At 40.2% G+C, this 16,506-nt stretch overlaps 1 protein-coding gene across 6 annotated transcripts in view; it reads right to left on the bottom strand.

Annotated features, from left to right (window-relative positions):
• The window catches only part of ARPP21 (cAMP regulated phosphoprotein 21), a 325,940-nt gene that overhangs the window by 190,844 nt on the left and 118,590 nt on the right, over positions 1-16,506 (bottom strand). For 5 of the 6 annotated variants that reach the window (XM_086964746.1, XM_086964751.1, XM_086964749.1 and 2 more), the window contains exon 10: positions 7,707-7,815. The exons of the other annotated variant lie outside the window; for it this stretch is intronic. In XM_086964746.1, coding sequence (XP_086820872.1) covers positions 7,707-7,815 — 109 coding nt within the window. The remainder of the gene's footprint in view (positions 1-7,706; positions 7,816-16,506) is intronic. 6 annotated transcript variants of the gene reach the window in all.

The raw sequence follows: 16,506 nt of genomic DNA, 5'->3' as shown, positions 1-16,506 counted from the left end.
AGAAACAATGACAGTGTTTTTTATGGCCTGGCAAACATTGGAATGACCAGTGAGGAATGACCAGATGGCCTTTTTTCTATATGGAGAAAATATCTATGGGCAGTGTAACAAAATATTTCTGACAACAAGGGTGGCAAAACACAAATTAATAATTTATAAATGAAAAGAAACACATCATGGTTATGGGTAGAGACATCAGGGAGTTACATTCACAATCTGACACAATGCAAAGTAAATACAATGCAATTTCCCAACTTTCATAAATGATGAAATATATAAAATTTTAATTGCTGTGTCCCAATAAAAGTTTAGTGTATGTCTCTTGACCGAGTGCTTTCCACATTCTTAGGTAGAAGTGGAGTCAGTAATGCATGAAAAGTTTATGCTCCGATTTCTGGCTCTTTGATGCCCTCAAAAATAGCACCAGGGGCGGCCTTAGGCATGTGCAGGCTGTGCACCTGCACAGGGCCACCACGCCAATATTTATCCTTAATGTAATAATCCTCTGAGGATGGATACATGTTTGCGTGGCGGCCCCTGGCAGGGATTTGGTGGCTCTATTCCACTTCCAAACACCCTGACCCACCCCCTCTTCACTGGCCTCCGCGCTGCACCCCGCCCGGACCCCCTCTTCCGGGGCCCCCTACGTATGCTCCCTGCACAGGGCCGCCATGAGCCTAGAGCCGCCCCTGATTGCACACACCTTAGTAACCTTCAACGAGTGCTAATATTCTGTAATTGTTTCAAGATATACTTAAGTATGCCATTTCCATGGCTAATCTCACTGGAATATGTTAGATGCCCCAGAATAGGCGCAAAAGAATGTAATTCGCCATTGACCTTGTTGTAAAGTTGGTCAATCTCACAGAAACATAAAGGGAACCAGCAAAACCTATGCTAGCAAAAGAGTTATATGAAAGCAATAACTTTGACCAGAAGACTTTGTTGTCAAAATATGGCACAGAACTGCAGAAGATCCACCTCACAGGCACTATTTCCATGGTGCGGAGTATCTCACCTGCATTTGGGTGCCATAGATGATAGAAAGATACAGTGCTTAATTTTTTAATTGCTGAAGCCCATGTTTTTTGCTCAGAAGCTAGAGGCTCGCGCTATTAAAAATTGGGGTGCCAAATACCAAGGCTGCATGCTCATGATTCTACCTCGCGTCTCTTTAATCCATCACTACATAATCTCTGCTTCTTTATCTCACTCTTTCGGGTTCTTTCTCATTCCTGCTTGCTGACTTTATCACTGTCTTTCCACTTTTGTGTTTTTCTTTTGCTCTGAATCAAAGTTTGTTGAGGGAAAATAAGTGCCGGTCCCCAAAAATGAGTGTTGGTGGTCTCCACTTGAAACCCACCTCAAATTAAGCGCAGGACAGGTGAACTGCAACCCAAGCACTGACAGTATTCCTAAAACCAGATCTTTTGCATAGTTAAATTGGGCAAAGATTGTGGGATGATGAGAGATGCCTCATTACCTACAGCCCACAACAGCATTCACAAAAATAATGTTAAAAGTGGAATAAGTAAATCAAAAGATGTCTGTCTTTGACTCCGGGCAACTGTAATAACACAAAAGTTTATCCTCAGTTACAGACCCATTTTTTGTACATCCCCACTTCTGGTTCTTTTTTGCATGCACATTTGTAAGACTCCAGCGCATCCCTAGTTGTCAGAGAGATGTATTGGAAGGAATAGTCCCCTGGCACACCTCACATGTCCCCCCACCCCTATGAAAACATGAAGGGTGGACTGCCGATTTAAATTCCCAGCCCAAAGTGAGTGGTGGAATGTGTGGGTTCGTTGAGGCCAGCACTTGTCAATGCTGCTTCCCTAAGATATATGGGCAGGTCGTGGAATCCTGCTAACATCAGTATGCTCCCTTGCCCATGACTATGTGCGTAATGGGAGGTAACTAATTAGAGAACTTGCTAGCCGCTTTCTAGCATATGGATGCACAGGTGACAATAGCTGTTTGCAACATATGCAGACTCGACCCAGCTCTCCTCCTGGCTGCAAATTGAAAGTGAGTATTTCGATCTACAGCTACATAATGTAGTGAGGCAAGTGAAATACATTATGCCTATTGCAAATGTGTGTTCATTTATATGCTTGAATATAGCCGTTTTGGGCAATGTACCTCGCTTAGATGTTCCAATGATCACGAGTTAGACAGCCCAAATCTAGGTACTGTTTTTAAAACATCGATTTTATTGGCCTTGTTCACGTCAGACAGAAAACCCAAGCATGTGCAGCTACTGACAGAGGATAAGGGTTTGGAAATAACATTTGCTCCGATCCAAGCTCTGCAATTTCAGTGTGGAGCGCATTTGTCAATATCAGTCTGTTTAAACTCTTACAGCTGTACCTTAGAAGCCAGATGCACATTTATGTTAAGGGAAATATATATATTGTCAAAGATGGGGAAAAGTTTCATGCTCATGTATACATCCGCCTTGTGCTCAGATGTAATTCACAGATGGGGATTCAGCTCATGTAGGCGAATGGCAAACCTGGCACATCTTTTGCAGAATGTCTGCATTGCTTCTTCGCGCGCACTGCATGTGTCATTCCACCATCTGGGCACCAGCAATGACTCAGAGCTCGTGCTCACACAGCAGACTGCTGCATATTTATGAGCTGGGAGAAAAAAGCGGGCGGGGCACTGCAGTATACTGACCTGAAATATGCTCCTTTTATAACTGCATTTATTCTACAGGCTGTGGATTTGGGTTTCCAGTTGGGATATAGGAAAAGATCACGTGGCCATAGGCCTCTTATCAAAAGTGTCATAACTCTGATCACCAAGGAAAGGACATCCACTTCAAAGAGTAAACAAATATAAGTGACTTCAGTGAAAAAGACAGACACAACGCATGGCAGTTGATGCGTGTTAGTGTTCTGCTCTAGGGGTACACGCTAGAATTAGTGGATAAGAATTGAAATGCGTGCACAAGTAGCAGTCACTAAGATTCAAAGCCTTTGACCCTCCCGTTACAGTTAGAGCCCTGCATGGGTATGTCTTAGACTACTGTGCCTGTTTATTCGACCACTGGACCTGAACCCTCTTAGGCTATGGTAAACTGAACTCAGGGATGAACATGGCATGTGCTTAGGTAGCAAAAGAATACTCTGAGCCACAGAAAACCACTTGTTCCTATTCAGAATGAGTCTAAAATTTAACGCTGGAATATTAAAGTGCCGTCGAGGTACACTTCCCTACTAGGCCCATTATTGGCACCCTTTCTTTGAATAAGAGGCAGATGGCGCAACAGACCTCTATTTTACAATATGGTATTGTAAGGTCACAGCACTGTATAATATATGTCACTGTATGCTTGAACGTGGGCAGGTGCCTTGAAGGAGGTGAGAAAGTGTTGTCACAACACTTGGGACTGCATAATGATCTCTCACCACGGGACAAGTCCTCCTGCCGTGGAAACATGCCATGGTCAAAGCATTATTTAAAAAGCCCAATCTGGATCCCTCGATGTTAGGCAACTGTTGTCCTGTTTCCCTTCTCCCAGGGATAAGTAAAATACTAGATAAGCATTCCAACCTGATTCTCTCTGAATTTCAAGTAAATTAAAAGATACTTCACCCTACCCAGACTGGATTCCGACCTCGTCATGGCACAGAAATGGCCCTGCTGGCAGTGATCGAGGAATCTAAAAAACCTGACAACAAATGCGGATCAGCTGCCATCATTCTACTCGACCTGACCTCTGCATTTGATACAGTAAATTATGACATCCTCATAAAAAGACTTGTGAATACTGGAGTCACTGAATTCGAAAGACTACACCGCGATAACAAGGGATGGGGTGGCATTCCTCTAAACAGTTCTCTTCATTTTTAGGAGTCATAAAAGAAACGTATATTTGGAACCCGTATGTGGGCAGCCTGAGCATTGATACAAATTACTGCAGACATGACAAGGGTGAATGAGATTGCATTCTACTACCCCACTCCAAAACCCCCTATGTATGCCATCACAGTTTCAGACCACGTTGGCGATACGAAATCCAGGAGCAAAAGGGTAGGGCGATCTGCATGCTGTCACCATTTAAGATAAGACCAGGATGGTGGGAGATTGAATATTTATCTCAACAAGAGTTTAGCCTTAATAATATTGGCATCTGGAGGCGATATGGAAACTAAACTTAGTGATGGCATGATTGATTCAGGAGTAGGGCATGAAGCATGCCAACAAAGAGCCTTGCTTAGTCCTTGTTAAAAGGAACATTCAATCACCTACTGCATTCATCACTAGTGACAGACACAGAAAAAGCTATACTAAACCACGCAGGTTCTGTAGAAATACCCAGTTATGTACCTTGGGGGAGGTTTGGCTTAGTATTTATTCTATTCTGCAGTGTGTGCGAGTGTGTGACTTCAGGGGGGTGTTCCCACGACGGTCCCGGGTTCGGAGACTTCATTACGAAACTCGGGTAAGATACTCTAAGGGTAGCCTCACTATGAAGGCATCTATGGTTTAACCACTAGTGTGCTTATGGTAAACAAGTCCATACCTTCACTGGGTGTTGGGTGCTTATTGTGTGTTTATTATGTTTTTATAGCAGCACTCTGAGTTGGGAGAACTACACAGGTATGTTCCCTAAAAATTAGATTGGAACGATCTTTGATCATTTGTAGGAGTTTAGAAGGGATCACTCATGATTTCATTTCTCTTTTACAGACATTAATGGTGAATGTGTTACTGAGAAACAGGTAAGGTTGACTCAACCACTTTGTACTAATTGATCACATTTTGACACAGACCAGCGTTACGAGGGATCTTTACCCTGAGGAAGGCCAGTGACCCAGAAAGGCAATTACATTTTGCTGAAAAATGTTGGTACATGCAGTGTAAGGATTGGTAACTCCTTCTGTATACCCCACTTTTTTTATTTTTTAATCCTGCAAAGGGAGATCGATAATAAAGGAATTTAGGTGGTACTTCCTTAGGCAGTTTTAGCTCACTTTCTTCTGTACCAGTGATCCGTCATGGGGGAAACTTTTCCTTCCTTTACCTCACTTTTCCTTTTTCTTTACGTCTCCTCCAAAAAACAAATCAGCACTCTGTCCAGAGTGTTGGTCTGTACCTGGGCGTCGTATGCGACCCTGTGATGAAGCATGCCACAAATTAGTGGGTGAGGGCAGTATTTAAAAATCTGTTGATTTTCATTTTTTTTCCTCTTTTACATTCCTTTCTGTGGTTTGCCTAGGATAGAGATACAAACAAACTGTTCATAGTAGGGTCTCCTCAGTTATGTTTTTAAGTCCTTCTCTTTTTGTGAATTGAAGTGTACTTGTGAGGGGAGTTAGAGAAGGCTCACTCCCTTGTCTCTCTTTTTTTTGTGAGTCCGGAGCGGGAAAGATCTGTTCTGTTGCCTAATGTCCTTTCAGTCCTCGCTGTGCTTGTGGTATGAACAAACAGTTGAAAAAAATTGGTATCTTTCGTTTCTTATTCTGCACCTATATATAACGCCTCATAGTCATTATGATTGTCTCTTCAAGAATCAATGAGCTGCACCTTTTTTTGAGAAGTTATAAACTTTAAACATGCATGTCTGCTATGAGCAAAATACAATGTCCTGCATTCCTCTAAAGTGTTTTGAAACTACATCAGCTCGAAAACACAGCAGATGTACTATGTGAAATGCTTCTAATTTGAGAGTTTAGGTTCTACCACATAGGTGGATAAGATACTGTAGATGCATACGTGCAATGTGCAGATCAGTTGTTAAGATGAGTCTCCCTGGATTTTAACCCTCGCAGGTTAACTCAAAACCTGAAATCTTACTTCTGCTGAATCTAAAGGGAATCTTTGTCTAAAATTCAATAAAGAGAAGAAATACCAAGGTACATTTTTGCTAGACATAATCAAGTGCCTTGCTCACCTAATCTAACTAATTAATTAATTAAAAAAAAGATGAAGTACTAACGCAGATCAGCCATTTCTCATAGGTTTCCTTTTGGAATGGAGTAGACAGAGATTCAGAAATCTACTCTAAACGCAAAAGCAAGTCTACAGTAGTAACTTCCAACTTTTTTCTGGTCTTGAGTACTTTTAGTCATGTCTAGGAATAAGATCCAATTTCCTACCCTCAAAAACGATGATGTGATTTTGCAGAACAGTGGGTCAATGCAGTTAATTAGTTAATGTTAGAATGCGCAATCTTTTTTAATTCTGTGTTTATGATCTCAATAAAAATTATTTGAAAAAAAAAAGAATGCGCGATCTTCACATTTACCTCCAAACCTATACCACAACTATTTAGCCACATTTTTGTTATATTCTCCGTTTTCCAAATATGTATAGGCAAAGAATCTCCTGCTTGTGCTCAGGGTTGCCTTGTTGGAGAGTCTAGTCATATTTATAACGCATCATGATGGAGCAACAGAGGGAACCACTAAACAGATCACTAAATCGTACACTGGCAATGCTTAAAAAGGCCGCTATTAAAGTTGAGCGCCTGGAATGCGCAAAGATTGCAAAATTGATTCAGAAAGCGTAATTTTCATAGTTTGGTAGATTCACCCATTTCTGGTCCATATATTCCATGCTAAAGTGATACTTTGCCAAGAGGCATTGATGAGCACTGTACTCATATAGCAACGGTGAGCTACTTTGCTCTTTTTTGTTTTTCAGTAGATTGATGTTTTGCAGCAGCAAACATTGAAGCTTGCATATACCTGTGCCGACATAACTCAGAAGGACAGAAGGAATGAGGTAGAAAGACCACCAGACTCAGGAGGGGTAGGCCAATTCCAATTATTTTTTAAAGGTTTTAAAAATGTGACCATCAATTGCCACAAGTACAATACAGTACTGAGGTCAGTACAAAGAGATATAGGAAGAGAGCGCATTCAACCAATATGGACAATGGCACAAATTAACACCACTTAGGCAGTTTATCTACCCTGGACCAAGCTATTAAACTCTGTCTGCATCAGTAACTGCAGACCTGTACTTCAGCCTAAGTGTCACGTGGTGTGATCTTTCTTCGTTGTCAAGCACAAAGCAAAATATTGTAAAATAACTATACAACAGTTTCCCATTTCAAAAGCCCCACGCAATAACTAACACACGAATAAGTAACAAGGACCACAAAAAGGACGAAAAGCCCGTTACGTACAAAGCAATTTCTGAAAAGCGGTGTTCACTAATTAAACAAGAAATACAAATGACTGCAGCACCATAGTTTTGTTAATTTCGGGGTGTAACTGCTTTAAGCTGCTTCAGAATGAAATGTGAGTAAATAAATTGCATATTTACGCTGACTAGAATTCTTTCGGCATCGGTAGATAAGAGCTATGGGTGCAGACTTAAGGATAGGTTGCTACTGAGCCTTATCCCCATTTTGTGTAAATGTTGCATACAAACACCCACACATATACACAAGCACTTACACGCACTTGGGAGCAGCAAATGACAAAGCATAAACAGCAGCTTTGGAGGCCAAGAACTCACTCCTCTCCAGCATGCAGGAAGAAGGGCAGCACTGCAAAGCATCAGACATGCAGCCTACACACTGCCATTGCCAAAGCAGCCACAAAAGCTGGGCACAGACCCGTGGATGCCAAAAAGGTAGGGTAGGCGAGACAGAGAAAAAACGGAGGATGGGAAACAGTAACACCAGCCAGCCCACCTGCAAAACAGAACACATGGCAGCATCTCCAGAATTCAGAACCAACCTGATTGTCTTCTTTATCAAGACTAGAGTTATCTCGCTTCAAGATAAACCGCTTCTGGGATTCTTCACCTTTTTCATCTTTTAAATGTTCACAAAACCTTTGCTCTGGTCTGCCAGCAGAGTAAAACATATCAATAAAACTCTTTTTGTGTTTTTCTAATTTCCAGCGTTCTCTTTTTATGTTTTCCAAAAAAGTAATTAGTGTAAAGTTTGTTGATTGTTAAATGATAATGAGCTGTTTCAGGTTGCTTTGAACATCTTATGTAGTAAAGTAGACTTTGGAAATTTACATTCGAGTGTCAATTATACTATCGTTATTCCGTATGCATTCTATTTTTTGGTTTTCAATCTATCATTTCATTTTTTTTAATGCCACATTAACAATTAAGCAAATAGCATGCAGCAAAATAATCCAGAAATACATATGTAAAGCAGCAGATATTTTCGGAGGCCAAAAATATGCATTGCCAAAAAACGAATGTCCAGATAGATTGGGATGAGTCCACAGACCAGCAACCCTTGAAATGTTATCCTGTGCTCACTGCCCTAGTCACAAAGCTATTAGAGCACTACGAGTAGCATCATTTATGAGTGCAAATTCAAGTACGTGATTCACAAAATATTAAATTGCTCTTATAAATAGATTTACTCAAATGTAAAGATATCCAAGTATGGTATACTTGTAAGCGTGAGTGCCCTTTCTCGCAGGGATGCGTTGTGGGCATATCTTGCTGACACACCAACAAAAGCAGAGGCAGGAGGAAACCTGTTTTCAGAGTAACAAAACTGAAGGGACAACCTGAAAGTTGGTGGGGGTGTAAGAGAAGGGATTTTTCTTGGGAAGGTTTTTTTGTGGTCAATCAAAAAAATAGCAATTGTAAACTCTACACATTCTATAATTCTGAATGGATAACTATTTACGCAAATGAGTACACCTAAGTGGCTGGGAATGCTTTGTAAATACCAAGACAGTCTGAAATTAGGTCCTGATATATGAGTAACCCTATGGGAGCATGCTGACGACTCCCTGTGTGAGTCGGGCTCCAGGTGAATGTCTTGTTGCATTTACACTCTGTAGAGAAAATGTTTTATTGTTAGTAATGCTAGGTTGTATCTCGAAATGTCTGTGGCACATTGTATAACCTTCTATTAGGGCAAGACCATAGCTATAAACGGTGAAGAGAAATTCTGATGTATTTTCTCAAACTTTGCCTTTAGGGGACTCCAAGAACATTCAGCTATATGTCTAATTGTAGGAATGTTAAATCAAACATGTAATTTAGTATGTCTTTAAATAAAAGGATGTAATATTTTAAACAGCAAACTTAACACATTTTAAATCTTTTGGCCACAGTGGTTAGTCGTAGGAAGCATAAGCAATATTTTCCAGAGATCATTAAAGGGCTAAATACACCAGAGGGTTCAGATGGTAGAAGAATGATTACACACAAGACTTAAACCAATAGAGACCTGGTCCCACTTTTGTGACTGTGCAGGTGCTCTGGGTGTGCAGAGTATACCCATGGGTCATGCATTGCTTCTCCAAAAACAGGAGCATGTAACGTAAATTCTCAATGAAATAATTTCAGTTTGTGCTGGGGACTGTTCAGTCCTTGATCCTGGAATGGAGCCCTGCAAGCTTTTTATTAAGTGCACTTACAAAATTGTATCTATTCTTGAGAGGTATTTCACGGTCCAATAGTCTCTCACGACATGGAGTGCTCTCACGCGATTGCGTGCCATCACAAACTGCACCAATTTTTGTGACGTCTTTCCCAGCATGGCCGCTGTTATTTAGTTAGTATCAGTGCAGAAGTAGCTTTTGTTTGAAAGCAAACTAGTCTCTTCTACCCACACAGCCTCAGAGCCCCTCCCCAGAGCATGTCCTAGAGCAAGAAGTTGATGGACTGCCAGGGTGATGCATAATTAGCATATTCTTAGCAAGTGTAATTTTCTGCAGGCACAAAGCAAATGTATTTCCTCATTAGCATGTGACCACACCATCATTCAAATGCGAGGAATTCCACATATGCCCATATTTCGTAAAAGCTATGCTTAAAGGGAGTGTAAAGGTGGGCGCAAAGGCCAATTGTGCTCCAGGAAAATGTCTGACGTTTTGTCCTACTTTGCTTTCCATTAATTAAAGAGCACATGTTTCCATGCTTTTGGTGTGCAGTGGCAATACACAATGTTTGCGACTGCATCTGCAGCTGAAAATGTGCAAAGAATGTTAATCTGCTTGTGGCTTGGGCTGTGAACAAATATAGCAGTCCACCAGGGATCTCAGGCTGATCTCCATTTCTCCCATCACCATCGACACATCTAGGCCATGGTAACTAGCGTCCCTTTGAAGACTGCCTCACATTGAAAAATCTAAGCAAAGATTTTTCTCATCTTGGGCTCCATCCCCGCATTTGCAGCACTGACAAAATGTCATGCAGCCTAGACCTTTCTAATAATGATATATTAGTTGGCCCAGGTGCAATAGTGAATAGACCGTCAGTTTTCTAAGTTCCAGGTTTGCAACTCCAAAACTTAAAAACATATTTCTAGTCACAGAGAAATGCAATTCAGTCATTGCCTTTCATTTGGGTTCACTCGAGCTGATCCAGAAACTGTTTGCATGCCAGAATATAAAAAATGTTATCCCACTTGTATAGATTTTCTATTATTAACTCCAAATAGGTAATAGTGTTGTAAACAATATTTATGACTCATTATATACACCAGAAGCTATTGCGAGTATGGTCCTTGAGAACAAGTACTTTCATTACACACACAGTTATTGAGCAAGAAAATATGAGATGTTTTTTAAACAATATTTTAGAGCCCAATGTCACACTAAATTGGCAGCTACTTTTCAGGTGTGAACAAAAGACCAAATGGCTTCCATTTTTACATCAATCTAATTAGGTCATACGGTAACAATGCAAACTCTTTAAAGAACACTTTTTACACTTAAATATATTCATGATATTGCAAAGCAATTACGCTTTTATGGTGATGTGGGGCCTTCTACACTAAAGACTGTTTAAAACCAAAAAGTGAAGCGAAAAACTACTGACAGTGGTTGCTAAGAAAAATGGAAATTATAATCTCTCCTTCTATTGCCATTACTAAATAGAAACTGGCTTACTGAAACAAAAGTTACTCTAGTATACTGATGTAAAATAGATAAAGGTCTAGATTGGAACAAATACCCCTAGCATGTTTTTCAGATGGTTTCTTTCAAGTTCCTGCATCACCTATATTTCAGGGAGTTCTCCAGGGCTTTATACATTCCTCTAGAATTTGTGTTCTTTGCATGGAAAGTTTAGCGAGTAATCAGTAGCAAACAATCAATTCAATGGCAATATATTAATCTACCTCAAAGCATTGTTGGTCGATGGAATACACATAAAATGACAGCACAAGTTCAGCCACAAGTCCAACAAATTGACTTTGGTGACTCAACCTGCAATCACATATACAATCTAAATAATTCTACATCATATACAAAGCCATAACAATTAAGAGGTCCTCAACTAATCTGTAAGGGTTACCATCATTAGCCCAATGATGGTAACCCTTACAGATTAGTTAGCAGTAACCACTGAAGCCAGGCCAAAATCAGAATTCAAATAAAGAATTGAAGATAAGCACATGCATGCTCACTTAACCTGAATACTCCCATCCCTCATGTCTTTCGTGCCCCAAAGAGATTACAACAACTAAATGCATATAAACACCCTCTGAATTGCACCCCTCTCCTTAAACACCCTCTGAATTGCACCCCTCTCCTTAAACACTCTCTGAATTGTAAACATCCATATCATTATTCAACTCCTTTTTGGTTCTCTTTTCCTATGTTTCACACTCTGGATAATAGGAAGCAGCAGATTTTTAGAATGAATGTATGCTCCGTACAATAGTTGTCCATATTGAATAAACAAGTGTGCACACAGTCCTGTCTTCCTGCTCCGTTAATGGCCACTGGGAAGAGGGAATGCCACACCCTTCACTGGTCACAGTGATGTATATTAAAATAAAGGGCTTGCCTGACAATGTGGAAAACATGTCAAATTGGAATTTCTCTAAACATTTCTTAGAAATTAAAGTTGAGTTCACATTTTAAGGCAAGAAACAGTGTCCAAAGAAAGAGTATTAATGAAATGACAGTGAGCAGACGGAACACAGATTGAGAGAATCCTGCAAGTTCCAATGAATTTCAATTTATTTTCAATTGGGTGGTCTTTTTGTGAAGTTCTATCTTATTTACCAAATTGCCCAGTCATGCTGTCTATAAGGCTACTATTATTCTTCTCAATCTGTTCTAGCTACCTATGAGTTTCTGGATAATTTTAAATTGGTAATTATAGCCAATTAAACTATATATGATAACAGGTCCAGTTATCCGCACTGCTTTTGATGTCTAGTATAGATGAATGTTTACTCATATCTCAAAGAGACCCGCTTCTTCAGTATGGCCCAGTGTGCTTAAATAGCACAGATTATTGTCATCATTAATTAACAGGATCAAAGGAGCTGCTCATGCCCATTCAACCCTCTTGAACAATCATATCCCTCAATAAAGTCAATAAAGTCAACAATGTATACTATTTCCTTGTTTTTCTTCTCTGAAACACTAAACCAAAACTCAAAACAAAAAGCAATAACCATGACAATAATGTCCTCCAAGTTCGAATGCAGAGATATACTTCTAATGGGAGTTCTACGATATGTATCTCAAGTCCAAACTACATCCAAATCTGGTAGCCAGAGAATTGGAGGGGTATCTAAGTTCACGAACAATAGTGCCATTCAGTGTTGATTGGGCAAGCTGACTGCCCAAGCTAGGGTACAGTACAAAGAAGGTAAAAAATAAAGTAAAGTGTAATGAATCCATGAAGTGGTTACATCTCATGTTGTCTTTGGACTTCATAATAGGCATGGCACTACAGAAATGATGTCAGACTTTAAAAGTTGTAAATACACACCAACAAGTTCTGTTAAGGATGGTTACACTAATTCATGTAGATGATAGCACTCATGCATCCCTAAGAAAACCTGCACATGATAGTTAGCCATAATTGTTCCGCAGAAAGAAAGTATGGAACAGTTTTCAGTAGTCAACAAAAGGGCCTAGAAATTCATACATGTTGAAGAAGATTTTTGATTTCAGTTCGTTGTCACATCCAACATTGGAATTATCTGTGGGAACATTATGATAAAGGCAGAAAAGAATGGTGGATGAAGTGCATTCGGATCACAATTGTACCCTTTGAAAGCTTCACATAACCTGATATAGTTCTCAGGCACACACAACTTTAGAGGCATTCATTCACTTAGAAACTGCTGGCCCAGCAGATGTGACTTTATTGAAACAGAGTGTAGCCAATAATCTCAATGGTAAATATATTGTAGCAATTTATATGAAGCAAGATGTTGATGGGAACAAGTTTAAAAAAAAAGACAGGTGGGCAATCATCAGAGCTGGACTGGCCATAGTGGGCTACCGGGCAATCCCCCGGTGTGCCGCACAGGTGGGGGCCGGTTTTGGGCCCCTGGGGGCGTTTTTGTTACAAGGCTGTTTTTGTAGCATAGCTGCAAAATCATCCCTGTACCAAAATCGGCTGAAAAACGGCCCCGGCAAAGAGCTTGGTGGCACCTCCAAACCCCCCTTCCCCGAGTGGGGAGGGGGAGGGGGGCGGCCGAGCACTTTGCCAGGGCCGGTTGTGGTTCCCAGTCCGGCCCTGGCAATCATATGCTGAGCCAATGTAGAGCATGATCAAAACACCTGACGTGGCTCCATAGTTCACATTTAAGGGTCCCCAAAAATCAGTGATTTCTTTAGGAAGGTTTATATACTAGGAGTTCCAAGAGCCCACTCTACCTTAAACAAGTGTACAGAGACACTGCATATCTCTTATGTGCATAGTCAATGGATGATACTTGTGCATGTCTCTGCTAAAATGCTCCGATTTTGAAACTCCTGCAATTTGTTTTTCCCAGAAGACAAAGGGCCAGTCAAAATTGTTACATGACAAAAGTAAGAGACAGAGGTATGGTCTCCATTTGGCATCATTTTACGCTATTAATTTATAATCTAGCCAATAATTTATGTTGGACAGATAAGCTGGGGCAGACATACAGTTTGTTTAATTTGCATGCCTATATCAATTTGAGGTGTTCTAGGAGAGGGGGTTACAAAAGTGTATTTGAACCAGCGGGAATAAAACCTTGGGAAAGTATGCTTCAATGTACACCTAACACAAAGGATCAATGATCTAACATCAAACATGTCTATAGATTCTAGAGTTTTTAGCATTAGAATGCTCAATTAGTAGGCTTGTGCAATATACAAATCTCAAATAAGATAGCAGCATAAAGTGTAAAGCAAAGCCAAAAGAGCTTAAATTCTTAAAAATCACGAAATAACAGTGTAGGTACATGCACGCTCAAATTTTTGTAAGCCATGTAAACCTTAGTTTAAAAGCTATGTAATACATATATTGATTGCAATTAGCAAGACCTTTATAATGCATAATTGAATCTGCTTGATGGACTTACAAATAAAACTAAAGTAACTCTATAGAGTGGCAATGATTAAAGTTGAAACTAGGCAATGAGCTGAAGGATAAGCTATTACTTTATGTCACTGCATACACCAACATTAATTTACTGAATATTGCCACTTCAATTCTGATGTAATTAGACTTGTCTTTTTATTAACGAACATGACACTATTCAACATCTCTCTAGCAATGGATCATCTTTCTTGGACACATTCACAAATCACAACTTTGCCAAGACAGACATGTGTAGACAGCCACACAATAACCTTGCAAATGTGCAGTACCAAGAGCCTTCAAGTATATTACTCATTTTTCTACATCCATAAATTACCACAGGCATTTTTCTAATTATTATGCTGTTGAAAAATATTTTACTGTTGAGCATCATGCAGGCCTGTGCAAGTTCCGAATCTATCTTTAAACATGTCCCAGTACTCTTTCAAAATATGGAGTCTTTTAGTTCTACCACTGGTTCAGTGGAATCCAATCTGCATTGTGTTTTGAATCTTGCCCAACAAATACTCTGTACTACAGCTTCCTTTGAAAGTGCTCTTACCATGAAGTTCATGCACTGGGGGTTCAATCTGACCCTTGCTCGCACACTTGCACCAAAGGACTGCTACCGATCAGCAAAGGACTAATACCTTTCTTCAACACCTTTATTTACTCTACCACATTCCTAGACACCTGGAAATATACAATAATCAAAAATAGAATGGACACTTGTTTCTACAAAACCATTGGTTTGTATTCGAAAACCCTCATAGACATCCTGGTATTGTCGTTTGCGGTGTATTTTTTTTCCGCCCCATCAGGAGTCATGGCGTATTCATCGGGTGATCGATTGACATGCTGGGTGCCTGCCTCACCTGAGGCTACCTCTGGTACAAGTAGAAGTGTCCAGAGATCAAAAGAATATATGTGGAGGAATAGACTAAAAATAGTGTCTAATCAAAAAAGGATTATTTATTCTGGATAGTTTAGGCACTATAGTTAAAAAGAAATTGCGATATGCAGGTGGTCAAGTTACTGGACTACCATACCTCTTGAGAGACGTGTCGACATGTTTCAGCTCACTGGGCCCGGTCGGGTCTGTGGAGCTTTCGTCAGGACAAAAAGACGTATAAACAAACAAAACGTACGAAGGAAAATTAAGAAATGTGCCTCACACAATTTGTGTGGGATTCAGTGTTTGAGTAATGGGAAATTCCCATGCTGTGGAGACAAAAACCAACACAAACGAATATGTAGGTCGGTACTTTTATCAGGTGAGTAGACATTCATGCAGGATTCTATGGGGAGCGTTATTGTTTTACTCCAAATATAGAATGCGCGCCAACGTTGTGGCATTTACACAGTGAACAAAGAGGAAAGGAAAACAATCTAGGTCTGAGAGAGGGGAAATGCAGTAGCAGCGATTCAAAAATTGTGGTGGCCAGGGCGGCATATATTTACAAAACACACAGTTGTTTCACATGCACATTAGACCAAAAGTTATTAAGTCTGAACGGTGTTTTATTTGGGGAGTTGGTAACATATATGCTCCGCAATCATCTGTTTGGTGAAAAATAGTGCGCGGTCAATAGTGGTAGTTATTAGATGAGTCATTTTGGGTTTTTTAAAGGAGAAGTGAATAGTGACTTGTGTGACCCTTATTAATGAATAAAATTGTAGTTACCTGTTTTGCGCAAAATGAGCACTTCAACAGGGGAACCAGAGTCGCATACAGTTTTTTACTGTCAAAGTAAAGATGGGCCCACTGATTAGTACAGTTATTAGTCTTACGCGTTTTGCTGGAAAGCGGTGTGCTACCATTCTTACCCATGAGGTACAGCTTTGTGTCCCTTGTGCTGACTCTTCCCCTGGCTATGGGCGGGACTATAGATCCCAGTCCTTTATATGGGTCCTGAACACAAAAGAGTTGGGCATGTTGGTACTAGTAAGATGGAGGACACTCAAGACGATGTCGTTTTTCAGTAGAACTGGTGCCAAGGAATATGATCGTTCATCCCCAGTGTGTCTGTTTTAAGGCGGTCTACCCATCTTTGTTCTTTTTCGAAAAGAGTTTGCTCTGCATTTTGATTTTTGAATTGAAGCATTTCAAGAACTGTCCATCTGAGTTCATCACAGGTGTGACCTGCCTCTACAAAATGTGTACATAGTTTCGTGTTGTTTTTCTTGAGTCTGATGTTGCTCCGATGTTCTCCTATGCGGAGTTTAACTTTGCGACAAGTCATGCCTACGTAT

This window comes from Lissotriton vulgaris, chromosome 4_1 (assembly GCF_964263255.1).
Source record: "Lissotriton vulgaris chromosome 4_1, aLisVul1.2, whole genome shotgun sequence".
NCBI classification, from domain to species: Eukaryota; Metazoa; Chordata; class Amphibia; order Caudata; family Salamandridae; genus Lissotriton; species Lissotriton vulgaris.
This window is presented reverse-complemented; position numbering and strand designations above follow the sequence as displayed.